Here is a 15,392-nt window from a genome sequence, read left to right on the forward strand (position 1 = left end):
TTATTTCATTGGTCTGAGTCCTGAGGTGCAGTGTAGCCTCTCTTGGTCACAGCAGTTCTCAACTTTTCCATTTTTTAGTGAAACTTTCATTTCTCCTGGTCGTCCACTCTGATGTAGCTACTCTGGGAATGTCTTTGATTATCTCTGCACTCAATAGTAGTTTAGTTCAGTAGTCTTTGATGTATGAGGAGCATCTATTTACAGACTGTAACGTGCAGATAGAAAGAGAGATGGAGAGATGGAGCCCTGGGGCTTTTTCCATTGTGGTCCTCTTCTGCAGTACATGGTGGCAGATTGAATAAGGAAGTGTCAAAGCAAGAATGACATTAAACTTCAAGAACACAGACCATAAAACATCAGGCATTTATTTACCTACAAATTATATAAGAACTATCTCTTGAAATCAGATTTAAAGCTCTTTTCAGCTTGGTTCATGTAAGGCAGCTTTGTTCCATTGTAAGTAAGTATTTTTCCTCAACTTGTTTTCAGTCTTATTGGAATAAAGTTGGTTGTAGTGTTGTCGTGGGAGTGGCTGTTTTTCACTTGATTAAAATATTCAGATACGCAGGGAGGTGCAGATGTTTGGGATGTACCATCTTAATTTGCATCACCTTTTTTTCCCCAAGAAGGGAGAAGGCTTATGTTCTTTAAATGATTTGCATCAAGGTGTGTGCAGGGGGAAAACTTTACAGCAACTTTTATCGGCTTATTTTGTTCAGTCTGTAATTTGTTTTTAAGAGCCTGCACATTTCTACACGGACGCTTTGCTGTGGTTTAGTGACCGAAGCAAAGAAAGAAGTCAGAGAGAGACTATAAGATCAAGTGTGGACGATGAACTTTCTACAAATATTCATAAATAAATCTATTATGAGGCAGTGGAATTTAAAAAAGTATTAAACTAAATCAATGGGACCAATTGTTACCTCAGTTATAAGATAATCTTACGAATGACTTGACGCAGCCCGTGCTAAAAATCAAAAGTTTAGTGACCGAAGACAAGATTACCTTCTTTTTTGTCCTGATTTTAAAAGACTGAGCTTTTCAGTGTTTTCAAATCACAATTAGAGAAAGAGAGTATACGATCCAATGTGGACAATGAACTTTCTACAAATATTCATAAAGAAATCTACTATGAGGCAGTGGAATTTTCAATGGGACCAATTGTTACCACAGTTATAAGATAATCATACAAATGACTCTGCGCAGCCCGTGCTAAAGATCAAAAGAATAACCTTTTTATAAATAATGAAGTGGCACAGATAAGGTCAGACACGTTCCAGACGCTTCTGTGTGTGGTGTTAGAATTAATACATATTCCTACTTGTAGTACAGAAAGGAAAAACGATATTTCCTGTAATGTGACAAGAGCCTCTGGGGAGAAAATCAAGTAAAATGTCAAGCTAACGCGGAGAGGAAATGTTCTCTGCGTCACATTGTTTAAGCAGTTCATTATTTCCCCAGCCTCTGTGGTTCCAAGTTACCCTCTTCTGTTACGGGAACAGCATGGTGTTGGGTTGCACACAGAAACACAGCATGACCCTTTTTTGACCCAAACCACACACGTAAACAAACACACAGCACGCATGGTCACCTCTCAGCAGACCCACGCTGTTATTGTATTGATACGTCCAGCTGGAGACTGTGTATCTTTTAGTTTATCCTTTCCTCCTTTCTCTGAACTGCCTTTTCCAATCCTCTGTGGTGTTTGTTGTCTCTGCTCTAACATTTGTCCCCTTTTGTCTTTGCGTGTGTGTGTGTGCGATTCTGAAAGGGGTACAGTATCAATTGTGTGTTTTAAATGTGTGTATGTGCTCTTGATCTCTAACCTCTCCGTGTGTTCCTCCTCCTGTCCTCTGTGTGTGTTCTCCCGGTGTAGATGTATTCCAACCGCGTGGCGATAGGTGATGACTTCATCGCTCTGCAGCCTCTGTCCAGAGCCAAGAGCCAGCTGGGCAAAATTAGGTAGAGGAAATGAGACTGAGTCAGACCTGGGATAAAAATGCATCTAAACATCAATTCAAAGTATCCCAGGAGCGCTTTGTTCAAGAGCAATATTTCTATATTAGTAGTTTTTTTGGGATGCATCTGTGTGTTTGTGAATAGACTCCTTGCTCCCTCACTTTCCCTGCTGAGATGCTGCTCCTTCTGAATTTAATTTCACTTTTATTAGTTTATTTAAGCACCTCTCTTCACATCTGAATGAGGTTTTTTGGAGGAAAGTGTCCGCTTACAGCTAAAAATCTTTAATGATAATAATGACGCGTATTTCATATGTATTTCAAATATTGTAGCACTTTTGGAGACAACCACAGGGATTTTTTTTGCAACATTTAATTAAATTCTTAAATTTTCCTTTTCAACAGCCAAAATATATCAGGGCAGGCACTTGCTGTGTCACGTAGGCGGGGCAGACTCTGTCTTTGTAGCGCGTGGTGACTGCCAGCTTCACTGTGTACATATTGGTTGTTGCCAAGTGATAATGCTGTTGGTTTTGCAGGATTTGGTGTAGGCTGTATGAACTGGTTCTGAATTAATTCATTAACTGGATTGTTTAAACTACAGGATCACAGATGCACATTGATTTGATCGTTTGTTTGTTTTTATACGTGAAATCTAAACACCCACAAGGTCGCTCTGCTGCTGCACGTTTCCTATTGTACAGTAATAAAAAAAAAAAGAATAAACCAACCTCGTTAAAATAGAGTTGAGCCGTTAGACATGCACACGGCTTCAGTGGTCCGTGTAGCAGCTTCACTTGGATATGATGGATGCACTCTGCTGTGGGCGAGCTGCAGCAGACGTGTTGTGCCATGTATCTAAGATGTTCAAATGTATACAGTCTGTGACTTAATGAAGGTATTAGATGTTTATGCTTCTTTACATTACGTGTTCACATTACTTTTCTTCATCACCTCCACTAAACTAAACTCCACATCACAGTTAAGTGGTGTTCTTTTTCATATACTTATTATGCAAATCTAATTCACCATTGTGGTCAAAAAAATACTTATGTCCAATAGTATTAATTAAAGTTCTTAAATGTTTCGAAACATTTACTTGTAGGTTATTGATGCAGAAGTTAAGATGCTTAACAAAATCAGGTGTTAAAATCAAATGTGCAGCATAACATGGATAATCTCTAAAAAGTAGAAACATTGCTCTACGAAACAAGCGCTCCTGATTGAGGCGATATTGAAATGTTTTTTATCTCTCAGGTCTGGACTTTGTTTAGTCCCACTGAGGCCTGTTCCCAACACTGGCAGTGCACTGACCACAGAGACGTGTGCTGTTAATGTTGGGACAGTTGTCTGTGACTGCATGCCCCTGACAAGCCAATCAGCATTCTCCGTGATTGGGATGGGGAGGAGGGGGGAGGGGGGTAAACATATTTTGGGGCTTTGTGGGGTGGAAGATAATGCAAAAGAATGTGACATCAAGCATTTCAGCTGCTGCATGTGTTGCATTGAAGTGAGAGGCTGACATATATTGTGCTTTGAGACGTCCATCACTCCTGCCTGCTCCAGCATGTCATTACTCCCCCCGATGCATGACCACACAGATGAATGAGTGAGGGAATGAATGACTTAATTGCCTCCGTTTTCACTCTCCCATCAGCACTCATTAAAGTGTGAAATCAATGTTACGAGGATTATCTGGGGTCCTGACGGATTATGTGACGTCCTGCGTCTGCGTTAGTCCCAAATCAGAGCAACGGGTCAGACTCGCCTCCTGACCCTCAGCTTGTGGTGCTGTCATTCAACCACAGTCTGGCATGCCAAACCCATGTTAAAGTGACACATCATACAGTAGCATGGTGCAGCCCATCAAACCACCCCTTTTATCTATAGCATGATACGTCCTCTTGACATATGCCCGGCCAAACACCCTCAAACTGGATTCGCCCTACTCACCTCAGAATTCGTTCCTCCTGCATGGTTTCTGCAGACCCACACCACAGGACCGATGGCCCTATGCAGCTGCATGACAGACTCTTGAACTGATCTGGCCTGCCTTGTACAGCAGCATGATGCTGTCCTGAAGCATGACAGACTGCTGTGTTATTATCACTCCATGACTTAAAGATATTGTGCTGGCAGATGTCACTTGAAACCGCCTGCTAGGGAAATGCTAACTATAGTGTGAGCTGTCTTCAGTGACGGGAAAAGCCCAAAACAGTTATTGATCTTGGACAGTTCTGTCTTGACCGATTATAATAAAATATATATATACATATATATAGGTCTACCGGTAAATTATATGACTGTTTGTGAGCAAGTGCTCTCCTTCATTTTCAAGAAAGACTCCTGTTAATGTCCTGGGAAATGATTTCCTATAAAGAGTGGGAACCCTGCATTTGTTGACTTCATAAAGGTAGAGTTACTTGCAGAAGTTTAAGTGAGATGTGTCTAAAAAAAACAACTGGCAACTGAGTGTAAACTCCACGTCACTAACAATATAGGTAACGCAGGTCCCATCCCACAAACTCAATGAGCAGCTCAGACTGACTGATCATAAGTGTTGCATGCATTATGGCGAGGGAGCGCACTGAGCACATTATGCAAAAGAGATCCCATTTCCTCAGTTTGAGTAAATTGTTTGTTGAATTGGCTGAACACAAACAAGATGCTCTTACTGGATTCAAAACCAAAGCGTGTATTCATATTTATGTTCTGCTTGAAAGAATTCCAGTTTCTATCAGTCTTTTCTTTTCCTTAATTCGATCAGAGGGAGGTAATGGCAAAGAGAGCCCAGAGGACTCTCCTGGGTTTCTGTTGTTTTCCCTCCTCTGTAGCTCTGATAGCTTCAGCAGCAGGTTAATTGGGTTGGATACTAATAGATTTGCTGCTATCTGCACTAGAAGGAGTCGTTTCCCTGTAGACATCTTTCTTATGCCTGCGGCTTCTTTCTGTGTTCCCTTGTCTCCGCGTTTGTGAGAAATTAAAGCCCTCCTCCAGTGACCTCATCACCCCCACTCAAATTTTCTGAGAGCCCTCCTCTCGAGCTGTGATTTATGATTATCTCACGGCGCCAACTAAAATGAAGTCCCACATCTGTAGCCGGGGAATAAGAGCCGGGATGCACATCGGTGTCTTGTTTCTAACAGCGAGGAGGCGGCAGTTCTTATTTACATTTGAAGCCAGAAATTTACTCTCAACTCTGTTTCTATGTTGAGTATTCTTGTCACTGGTGCAGGGCTTTAAAAGGGGGGACTTTATATGCTGTATGTACAGGTATACGTGTATTGAAGTGCATTGTAGAGTGAGGGTTGGAGATTTTAATGAACGGCCCCCTCTACAGTGCAGCCTGGACTGAATCCCTTACTGACTGACTGCTTTCTTACTAACTGACTAAATAAACTGCTGGTTGGTAAATAAGCAGCACTGGAACACATATCCACTGTATCTGCAGTCTTAGAAATGAAAAATAAAATGTAAAAATAAATGCCAAAGGTATGAGAAATAATTTTAAAATCTTACCCAAATGAAGACCATGCTAATACTTTTCTGTGAAGACCACATCTGTAGTGCATTATGAGCGCGCTTATGGCATTATATCATGACTACACTGGTGAACACACATAATGTCTTGTGATGCAACATATCAGCAGTCTTAAAACGTTATTGATGTGACTTATGATTCATAACTCAAGTGTCTTATAGATGCTTTTAACTTGATATAAACTGATGAGGCTTATAATAAATATAAAAAGTAAGTTAGTGTTTATCAGCTGCAGGAAGGACTCATAGTGTGCTGTAATAGGTCAAGCAGTATCATAAGTTATCATTGCACGTGTTAAATAAATAGAAGGAAATATTGATGCATTAAAAAAGAATCTGTGCTGCATCTTTAGTGATTAATATGAGAATCACAAGTTCATCATTACAGCAGACGGAGTTCTTACTACAGCTGATTGTTGAGGTCTTTATGGGTGTTCATAATTATTATTATTATTATTTTTATGGCTTAGATTTATGTAGCGTCTTTCTCAGTGCACAAGGCGCTTTACAGAGTCCAGGTTCCATTCATTCACACAGACATACATGGTGGTGGTAAACTACGTAGTAGTCACAACTGCCCTGGGGCAGACTGACAGAAGGTTGGCAGCCAATCAGTGCCTACAGCCCCTCCGACCACCTCCACAACCATACGACAGTCATACACATTCACACGAGGCAAGGTGGGTGAAGTGTCCTGCCCAAGGACACAACGTCCATGACACAAGTAGGGCAGGGCGGGGATCGAATCGCTGACCCTTCGGACATTGGCCGACTCGCTCTACCAACTGAGCCACAGTCGCTCCCGGGGCTTATAATATGTTATAAGCCCCGTCAGTCATCCTAACCCAACTCAACAAGAGCAGGAAAAAGACACTGAAATTATTATAATTATTATAAGTTACATCTATAATGTTTCATGACTGTTAATATAGTGCATTAGAATTCATTGTGGGTTAATGAGTTTAGTCATAAAGCATTATAATTCACTATGAATGTCACCATTACACACCATAGATGTGGTCTACATAGAAAGTGTTGCGCCCCCCCCCCCCGAAAAAATAAATAACATCGTAATACATTCAATCACATTTATTTTGAGATACTAGTGCCTTTTCAAAGCGTGTTCTTGTTTTCAGAAATGCCCTGAATTGGTCAAATACAAGCCAGAATGAGTCCAGTGGATATTTTTTGCAGTGTGATGTGTTAGATAAGAGGCTTGCTTTACTGGTTATGTTGCTGTGTCAATGTCTGACCTACCAACAGTCTACCTGACTGACTGATGAGCTGTTTGTCTAGCTGGTGGGGCTCACTGTCGGCATCTTGTGTCCTTCAGATGGAAGAGGGTGAGGGTTCAGTCGGCTCAGAATATGACCCTGTTAAAGCCCAGCGGAGCCCAGGGGAGGACAATTGGCACCTGCTAGCTGCTTATCCTCCCCCTGCTGCCCCCGGCCCAGACCCCTGCTCCCCTAGGTAGTACCATACTTCTCTCCCATTGTCCCCCCTCGTACTGTCACTGCCCCAGCATTGTGGTTTCGCCTGAGGAACCGACCAACCGACCCTCTGCACCCTCCCTAATAGCTGCAGTCACCCACATGTGTCCTTATATTTTAAATGTACATCCTGCACCTTCACTCATTCACCTGTGGCTGTATGACACAGCTCCTCCTCCTGCTATTATTCCATATGTGGAATGACTATTCCTGTATGTCTCTGTCGGTCTCACCTGCTGTGTGAATGGCCCCCATCCTCTCCCACACACCCCTTCCATGAGTAACCTCACCCTTCCCTTCGCAGATATGACTAACCCCGTCCTCCCTCACCCAACCATGATTGTCCCCCATCCTTTTCTACTACGGTCTCAAATCAGCCCTCCCTGTTGTTGATCAGATCTGGGATCAGAGTTTAGAGAGAGAGAATGCTGTTGGCATGGTTACTTTGTCTTTGCTGTGTATTTGTCCAACCATTTAATCCATCATAATAATACTCCATATTGAAGCCCGAGTGATTATCATTGTCTGCTTGTAAGTATTTTGATATCCCACACGACCCCTTTTCCGTTTCAAGTGTGATTTTTAAGTACAAGTTTCCAGTTCTTTTCTCTTTTGTTCTATAATTTAAGACTTTCAGTGTTTTGTTTCCTTTATGGACAGTTTGCTTTGTAAGCACCCAAGAAAATTACAATTTCTCATGCAGAAAACACAGATCTTTCCAAAGAGAAGCTGCTCTCTTTTAGTAGTTGTGTACAGCAACATTATGTTGTGCTAAATCAAAGGACAGCAAACATGAACTTAGGCTGAACTCTGCAGCTAATATAGTAAATCAGCCAGGGGGTGATGTCACCCTTATAGCTGCCACTGAGGCCTTGGCCATTTTACGACAAAACCTTCAATTCAGGAACGGTTTTCTTGGAAAACCTCAGTTTACAAGAGAACTATTAATCATAAGGTTCGGTCTGGTTTTACTCAAGGCATCATATAACTGCTGCTGCTGCTTCTCCAGACCTAAAAAAAAAAAATGACCAAACAGCTCCTCAGAAATAGACGTACTTCTTGTTCATCTCTCTCGTAAACAGCATTGAAGAACAAGTTTTATTGCAACATGACTGCCACTGAAGACGGCAGTATCTCAACTCCGCCTGCCACTGCTTCTGATTTACAGTGTCAGCTCTGTGATGACTGATGCCACCTCACAGATCGATTCAATTGGTAGATTAATGCAAGCTTAATCAGTCACCGTAGAGTTAATGGAAAAACTGACAGTACTTATCACCCATTTGGTCTAACACCAAGGACACAACACTGAGAGATAAACACTGTCCTAGGTTACATTTCCATCCTCGGCTGCAGCTGGGACTTGGCTCCTGCCGCTGACTTCACTGTGGTTTGGACTGTCTGTGTGTTGGGAATCATCAGATACCACAGCTTTTCTCTTTGCTTCAGCGGTGACCGTCTTGTTAACTTACAAGAACAAATCGGTTTGACTTTTTCCAAACGAGGATGAGCAAAACCCCGGCATTTATTATCCAGGGGGCATCTGACATTGCCAGAAAAAAATCACATTGTTCCGTCTGTGTGTTTCGCTGTTGCCAGCTAAGAAGCAGAGGTTTGGTTTCATGCCAACAGTGTCTCCGATTTCTGCTGCAGAGAGATGCAACAAATACAAAGCACTGTGGAATACAGTGGACACACATTCAGCTACACAATAGGCCACGTTTGGGCCTAGTAAAATACCTTGACTTGCTGATTGTAGAGCATCACAACCATCTTAGTGTTTACTTACAGTAGTTCCCCGTATGCTTAAAGAAACTGGTGGTTTTAAAACTTAAGTCGAGAGGTTGCTGTTCCCCAGAGTTAAGGTTTTAATCTTTAGAAACGTCTCCTCAAAAAGTACAAATTGAATCTGATTTAAGGACTTAATCTGTAATTATGTTTTCCTGTTATGCTGTTAGAAAAGGAAAGTACAGGAAGCAGACTACATGAGTGTAACCTCACACTCTTGTCTTCGTTTCCCCTTTGTCTCTCTGCACTTTCTCCCTCGCTCTCTCGCTCTGTGACTCTCTCTCTCTCGCTCTCTCTCTCTCTCTCTCTCTCTCTCTCGCTCGCTCGCTCTTGCTCTCTGTCTCTCTGTCTCTCTCTGTCTCTCTCTCTCTGTCTCTCTCTCTCTCTCTCTCTCTCTCTCTCTCTCTCTCTCTCTCTCTCTCTCTCCCTGTCTCTCTCTCTCTCTCTCTCTCTCTCTCTCCCTGTCTCTCTCTGTCTCTCCTTCTCTCTCTCTCTCTCTCTCTCTCTCTCTCTCTCTCTCTCTCTCTCTCTCTCCCTGTCTCTCTCTGTCTCTCCTTCTCTCTCTTTCTCTCTCTCTCGGGTGCTGACTCAGTTTAATAGAGCCACCTGACCCTGCAAGTTTCTAGCCAGCAACTTCATTCAGCTTTGTCTACGAATGCTTCTGTGGCTCATTGAAAAGTAAAATATATTTTTAGTCAGTGAGACAGTGAGAAAAAGTTGGGATAGATTCACATTCATATGATGTGATAATCCCTAGAAACCTGGATTGAAGCCGCTGAAGGAAACCTCTGCCATGGAAAAAGAAACGATCCTGACCTCAAGTTTAACTACGTTGGAAATGTTCAGTCTTAATAGTCCGTCTGGTGTGACCTAATCAGCTTCACCACCACCTAAAAATATACTGCGAATCATTTTGATCTAAGATTTTGAGCTTTTTTTTTCTGTTTTCTCAAATATTTCCTTGTTTACGAGTTTTATGATTTATGGATTAACGTGCAACATTTCAGCCCCTTGTGTTGCATGTTTCAAGTGTTTTCCCCGTACATCATTCACCCTGTGACAGCACGCAGTATGTCCTCCATCATTCTGTCAGAAGTGTCACAGTGAACCTTTGTAGTGTTGGTATTAATTTCTTCTCTTTTTTCTTCTTTCTCCACTCACTTCTCCTTCTTTTGCCTTTTTTTCCTTTCTGTCCTCTTTACTTTTCTGTCATTGATCTTACTCTCTATGCCACTTTACATCACCCTGTCCTGCTCTTTCTCCTCACCCCTCACACCCTCTTTCTCCTCCCTCCAGTCTCTATCAACCCCCCAGGCGCAGGCCCTCAGCTGTGTGGAGTCCCTGTGCTGCTACCAACATGGGCAGAGCGGCTGTACCCGCCTGGCCCGCCTCCTGGAGCAAATGACCGGGCAGTGCCAGGCCAGCACCAACCATTGCCAGACATCCAGTCGCAGCAACAGGTGGGGAGGACGAAGACCAGAAACAATCATAATGAATCCCGATGAACTCGCACCACCTCTTGGTGTGAAAAATTTGGCCTGCAGTTCTGACTGTTTTAGCCCATAATGTGGCTGCGACTCTACTGTAAGTCTTTCTCGTTCACATCCTTTGCAGGTCGAGCACACAGCGGTGGGGGAGCAGGGTTTGAGGCGGTCAAAGAGACTGGTTTAGGGGTGCAGATTAGCATAGTTTGTGGACGGCAACCGAACGAGGAGTTAGAGGCTGAATATGTGTGGATCATCATGGACTGCATTATTATGAGTTTCTTATTTACATCAAAGTCCATATGAGGAGTCTGGACAGTTTGATCTAATCCCCCACAGCGGTTTACTATCTAACTAAATATGTCAGTACACCGTGTAACCAAAATCATAGAGACATGGATAGCTCGTGTTGGCCATGCCTCCTTCCACATAGCATGTACTGCGATGGATGTTTGGCAGTCTAGTCAGGGAGAATTTGGATTCTTGTATTTTTGTTAAGCCCCCTAACAGTGAAGACCTGCTGTGACATACAGGCATCCAACAGGTCTCAATATTACACTATGTAACCTCTGTTGTCTGTGTAGCCTCTACATTAGGGCGGGTCTGTCTCTTAGCCCATGTGTCTACGTGCTAATCATCTATGTATGCTATGATCTGTTGTTGTGTCTGTCCCGTCTGCTTCCTCTGTTCTTTTTCAATACTCCCTCTAAATCAAAGGTTTTCAAGGAGAACTGCCTAAATCTGTAACGCACTTTAACAGATGACACTAACGTCTATATGTCAGATATTAAGTTGACTTGTTAGCTTTAGATTGACTCGTATATGTAGTTGAGATGAGGCCAGATAATAGCTAGCTGGGTGAACGGTGTTCGATCAGATCACGGATCGTGGTGACTTAGCTTTCAAGATGCATTTAGCAATTTAGCATTTTGTTGGCCCTAAATGGCAAAGAAGGGTAAAATTAATGAAACATGATGTCAGTTTAGTGCACAAAGTGAGCTCTCAGTAAGTGCAGATAAAGATGTTATTCTCTGCTGCAGCACCACTTTGTGATAGAACATCCAAAACTTTATTTATTTATTTATTTATGTTCATAAACTGTTTTTGCCTTGTGCCAGCTTTAAAGATGAGTAAGCTGAGTTCACAGTTTGCTGGGCTGCAGCTTCAGTGGTATTGTGTCTTCCTGCCTGAATCCCAGTGACACAGTGAGGTCATTGATTAATTGACCCGATCGGCCCTTTTCTGCTGAGCAATCAATAATCCCCAAAAACAGCTTGGGACTCTCAGTATTGATTCCATCAGTAATGAAGATGTAGCATTCTTGTTCTCTGTGTGTAAGGCTTTTGCAGCGGAACTTGCACAGAGGCATGTTTGTTTGTGTGTGTGTGTGTGTATGTGTGTGTGTGTGTGTGTGTGTGTGTGTGAAGGTAATGACAGCTTGCAGGTCAAACAAAGGGATGCACTGCTCCTCCCTGCAGCCCATCCGGACAGCAACCTGCACATCCTCTGTGCTCGAGTAGGGGACTGTGTCATCCCAGCCAGTCAGGCCTGGGAGATACAGCAGGCGTATAAGCAAAGTCATAGTTGAGATGTAAATTTGTGACCGGCTTTAGCAACATCTCTGTGTAACGTATTATATTTTAAACCAGGCCTCGGTGCAAATATGATCTTTGGGATCATCTAAGGATTTCTAACTTGATTCAGCCAGTCAGAAACACAACAGGGGTCCTAAATTTTAATATTCATGCCCTTCATTATCCCTCAGATAGAGGCGGGTGGGGTATGCTCCGTGAAATAATCTATTTCCATTGTTGTCAGGGTCACTTCAGTGAAAGAAAGGAGAGCATTCCCATCACTCCGTGGTTTAAATTGCCACTAAATGCGTGATTCAATTTAGATGAATTCCTTCCTGTGGGAACGATTGATTTGTTTTCTGACCTTGGCATGAAGCAACCTATTGAATTCTTCCAACTGAGGAGCAGCAGCCGCCAATTTGTACTCACAGATAAATATAAACAATGGACACAGCTAACACGCTCTGCTTAGGTGTGCTTCACGCTGTTAAGTTCAGAAAGTGACACAATCGACGGATAGAATCGGGGCTGAATATGAAGGTTTTTATACCTCGTCTCCTTCCCTCGCTATCAACTCTCCTTTCTTATTCCTTCACGCCCCTCCCCACCTCCTCTCTGGTCCTCCCCTCGCTCTTCTTTACCTTCTGTCTTTGAGGAAACGAAGCATAAAACCATAAAGAATGAATGAAAGACTAGTGAGACCCAGCCCACATTTGGCCTTAAAGCTAGGATACTGCCATAATGTATATCCACCCAGTCCTATATAACATACTTAATGACTGGAAGAGTCCTATAGTAAGCATATTTACAAACGTATATAACACATGAAGTATTTATCTGTTATATTATATTATATTGAAAAGCCCAACTGTAGCTTGCTGCTTGACTTGGCCTGTTGTTGCAGTGTTGAATGCTGGCCACTGCTGAATCATGGCAAATGTCAGGTGTCAGAAATGTTGTTTTTTTTTCCATAATAAAGGAGATACATGCCCGTGTGAAGCTGTCAAATCCCAGCAGCTGCGTCTCCATCCAAATGTCAAACGAATTGAACGCAGGGGAAATAAATGTGACAACAGAAAGTCCAGATAACAAAGACAAAACATCCAGGTAGTTGGACGTACAGAAATGCACTTGGTTGTGTTTGAATACAATTACAGTAGCAGGCACATACCTGTACGTAAAAACCACTTGAGAGCTGCTGAACCATGTTAAATGATAACTTCCTGTCCGTTGAACCTTGAAAACATCTTAATCATAATATGAAAAAATAAACTCCTTGGATGGAAACTCAGCTGCTGTCTGACATCCCTCACTCCTCATCATCCTCCTTCTCCTACAACAAGGGGACCCTAAACCAGAGAGGCTGCTGGGAAATGTAGTTTTTTTTGCCACTACTCTCTGTATCTATAAGACGTTTTCTACTGGATCCTGAAGCCTTATATGTGCTTCTGAGAAGAGGCCAACTTTGGGGGCGTGCTCGTTTTATAACCGGGGGTGTTCCAGATGGGTGGAGTTTACCTGCGCCACTGTTTTGAATAAGTCATGCCTCCACCTGTCTTGTCCACCACGGGCTACAAAACCAGAATGCCCAGACTGTCTTGTTGCATGGGGGCTGCTGTTGCCTTTGGTACTTTGTATACAATGTAAACCTGTATGTATTTGTGCCCCCTCACACACTCCTCCCCCTGTCTTTTTTGTTTCTGCCCTCTCTTGTCTGCCTGTGTCCTTGTCCTTCTGTGTCTGAAATCTGCATAATGTTGTTCAGCCTGTAGACATTAATTATTCATGTGCTGCTAACGCCCCCCCACAAGCTTCGTCTTGTCAGGAATCTGCCTGTTCTGTTCTTTTCTTGGGTTCATGTTCCCACCGGCTTCTCCCAAAAGTGTTAACATCCTCTTTGTTCTGCCGTGACCCGGCGAGTAAAGATGGTTTTAGCGCTGCGATTATTATTATTTTTTCTGTTTCGACCCCAGCCCTGGAAGACAGACGAGCTGGTGATGTAAGCACGTGGGGGTGCCTCCAGTCAAACCACCATTTGAGTCATCAGCCTATTTAAAGTCCCTGGGTGGCCCTGTTTCCCTGTTTCCCTGTTTACCAGGTCTTAAAACGGTTGTCTTCATCTCAGAGGTCGGCGTTAAATCAAAGGTCACGAGAATCATTCAGAGTCGAGCAGCCCACATTTAGAAATCAAAACGTATCTGACGATGTGGACGGACAGGTGCGGTCTCCCTCTCGTCCTGAAACCTTCAGCTGCAGAATTATTCAGGCTGTTCTTGTGCGCTCACGTGAGGTTCAGGTGTCTGTTGGGTCTCTCTGCTCCTCCCTGCTGGTGCTGTAAGGTAGACGCTCTGATCCTTGACCCCGGTTCTTCTTTGATGTGAGTCAGCATGCTGGTGGCATCGGTTTGTTGTGACCTTTAGATTCAAACGGTGACGAGCTGTGACTTTCATCGTGTATTCGTGTTTTCATCGTGGCCGTTTGGTTGGAACGTGTTTTGATTGGTCGAGAAACGTGAAGACATTTGTTATACAATTCCAAAGTAGATCCAGTTTGCTAAGCTAATAATACAGAGGGACTGTGTCACGTCTCTAAATAAAAGTATCTCATAGATTTTATACTATATGCATATATGTTTAATATTGCTAAAGATAGATGATGCCTATTTTTCTAGTTAAACAGTGAAGATATATATAAACAAGACTACACTTAGGGTTGTGTTTCACTGCAGAAATTCAAAGTCCTGGTTATCTTGAGTGGATAAATGAGGCAAGAATGTGGTTGATGCGTGTTTATCATGATTTATTTCTCTTTATGACGATTGTGGTGATTTTTATCCATGAGTTGAGTAGCTCAAGTCTCACCTCCTCACTCCTTTGTCCTGAAAGCAAACCAGAGACAGTTTGGGAAAGAATTCGTATTAAAGACATTTCATCTGTGTATGAAGCACCGAGCATTTGCAGCAAAGAACCTTTATCATCACTTTTGAAGCGTGAGGTCGGAGACGTACCGTATCTCGGGGCCAATGAGCTGTCTCTGAACAGCTTTATCAAATCTAAACCCTGAGGCCGCATCAGCCCCAGACCTTTGCATCATTTGCATTTAAAAGCTCAGCAAGGACACGGATCTACAATGACTCCGCACTGCAGATGGTTTTCGAGCAAATTGGAGATTAAGCAGATGTACTAATATTTAATTTCCATCGTGTCTTCTATTTGATCCAGATCAGGGTCTCAGCAGGCCCTAAAGTTGCAAAGTTAAAAACCTTATTTTCATCTTTAAATTGGCTGTATCGTGCACTGTAGTCATTGTGCCTGCTTTACTAAACACAGATGGACTTAAATGCTCCTCAAGACTTATTTCCCTTTTCTTTTTTAGTGTCCTGTCCTCCTCAAACCAGGAAGTAGAGCAGGGCAGTGCAGAGATCTTTCATGTTAAACAATCAAAACTGTTCTAACTTTGGAAAACTAATACTGTGTTCTTGTAGGGCCCCACCACTGATTAAAAGAAACACTCTCTTTTAATTAGTTTCTCTGAAGCTGGCCTGACCGACCTGGATCA

General features: G+C 42.7%; 1 protein-coding gene across 2 annotated transcripts in view; it reads left to right on the plus strand.

Annotated features, from left to right (window-relative positions):
• The window catches only part of atp11b (ATPase phospholipid transporting 11B), a 57,003-nt gene that overhangs the window by 35,909 nt on the left and 5,702 nt on the right, over positions 1–15,392 (plus strand). Inside the window, exon 29 of one of the 2 annotated variants that reach the window (XM_083911248.1) lies at positions 10,073–10,236. In XM_083911248.1, coding sequence (XP_083767374.1) covers positions 10,073–10,236 — 164 coding nt within the window. Of the gene's footprint in view, positions 1–10,072; positions 10,591–15,392 lie in introns of those variants that run through there. The other variant, XM_083911247.1, reaches the window with a different exon arrangement.

This window comes from Echiichthys vipera, assembly GCF_963691815.1.
Source record: "Echiichthys vipera genome assembly, chromosome: 3".
Taxonomy (NCBI): Eukaryota; Metazoa; Chordata; class Actinopteri; order Perciformes; family Trachinidae; genus Echiichthys; species Echiichthys vipera.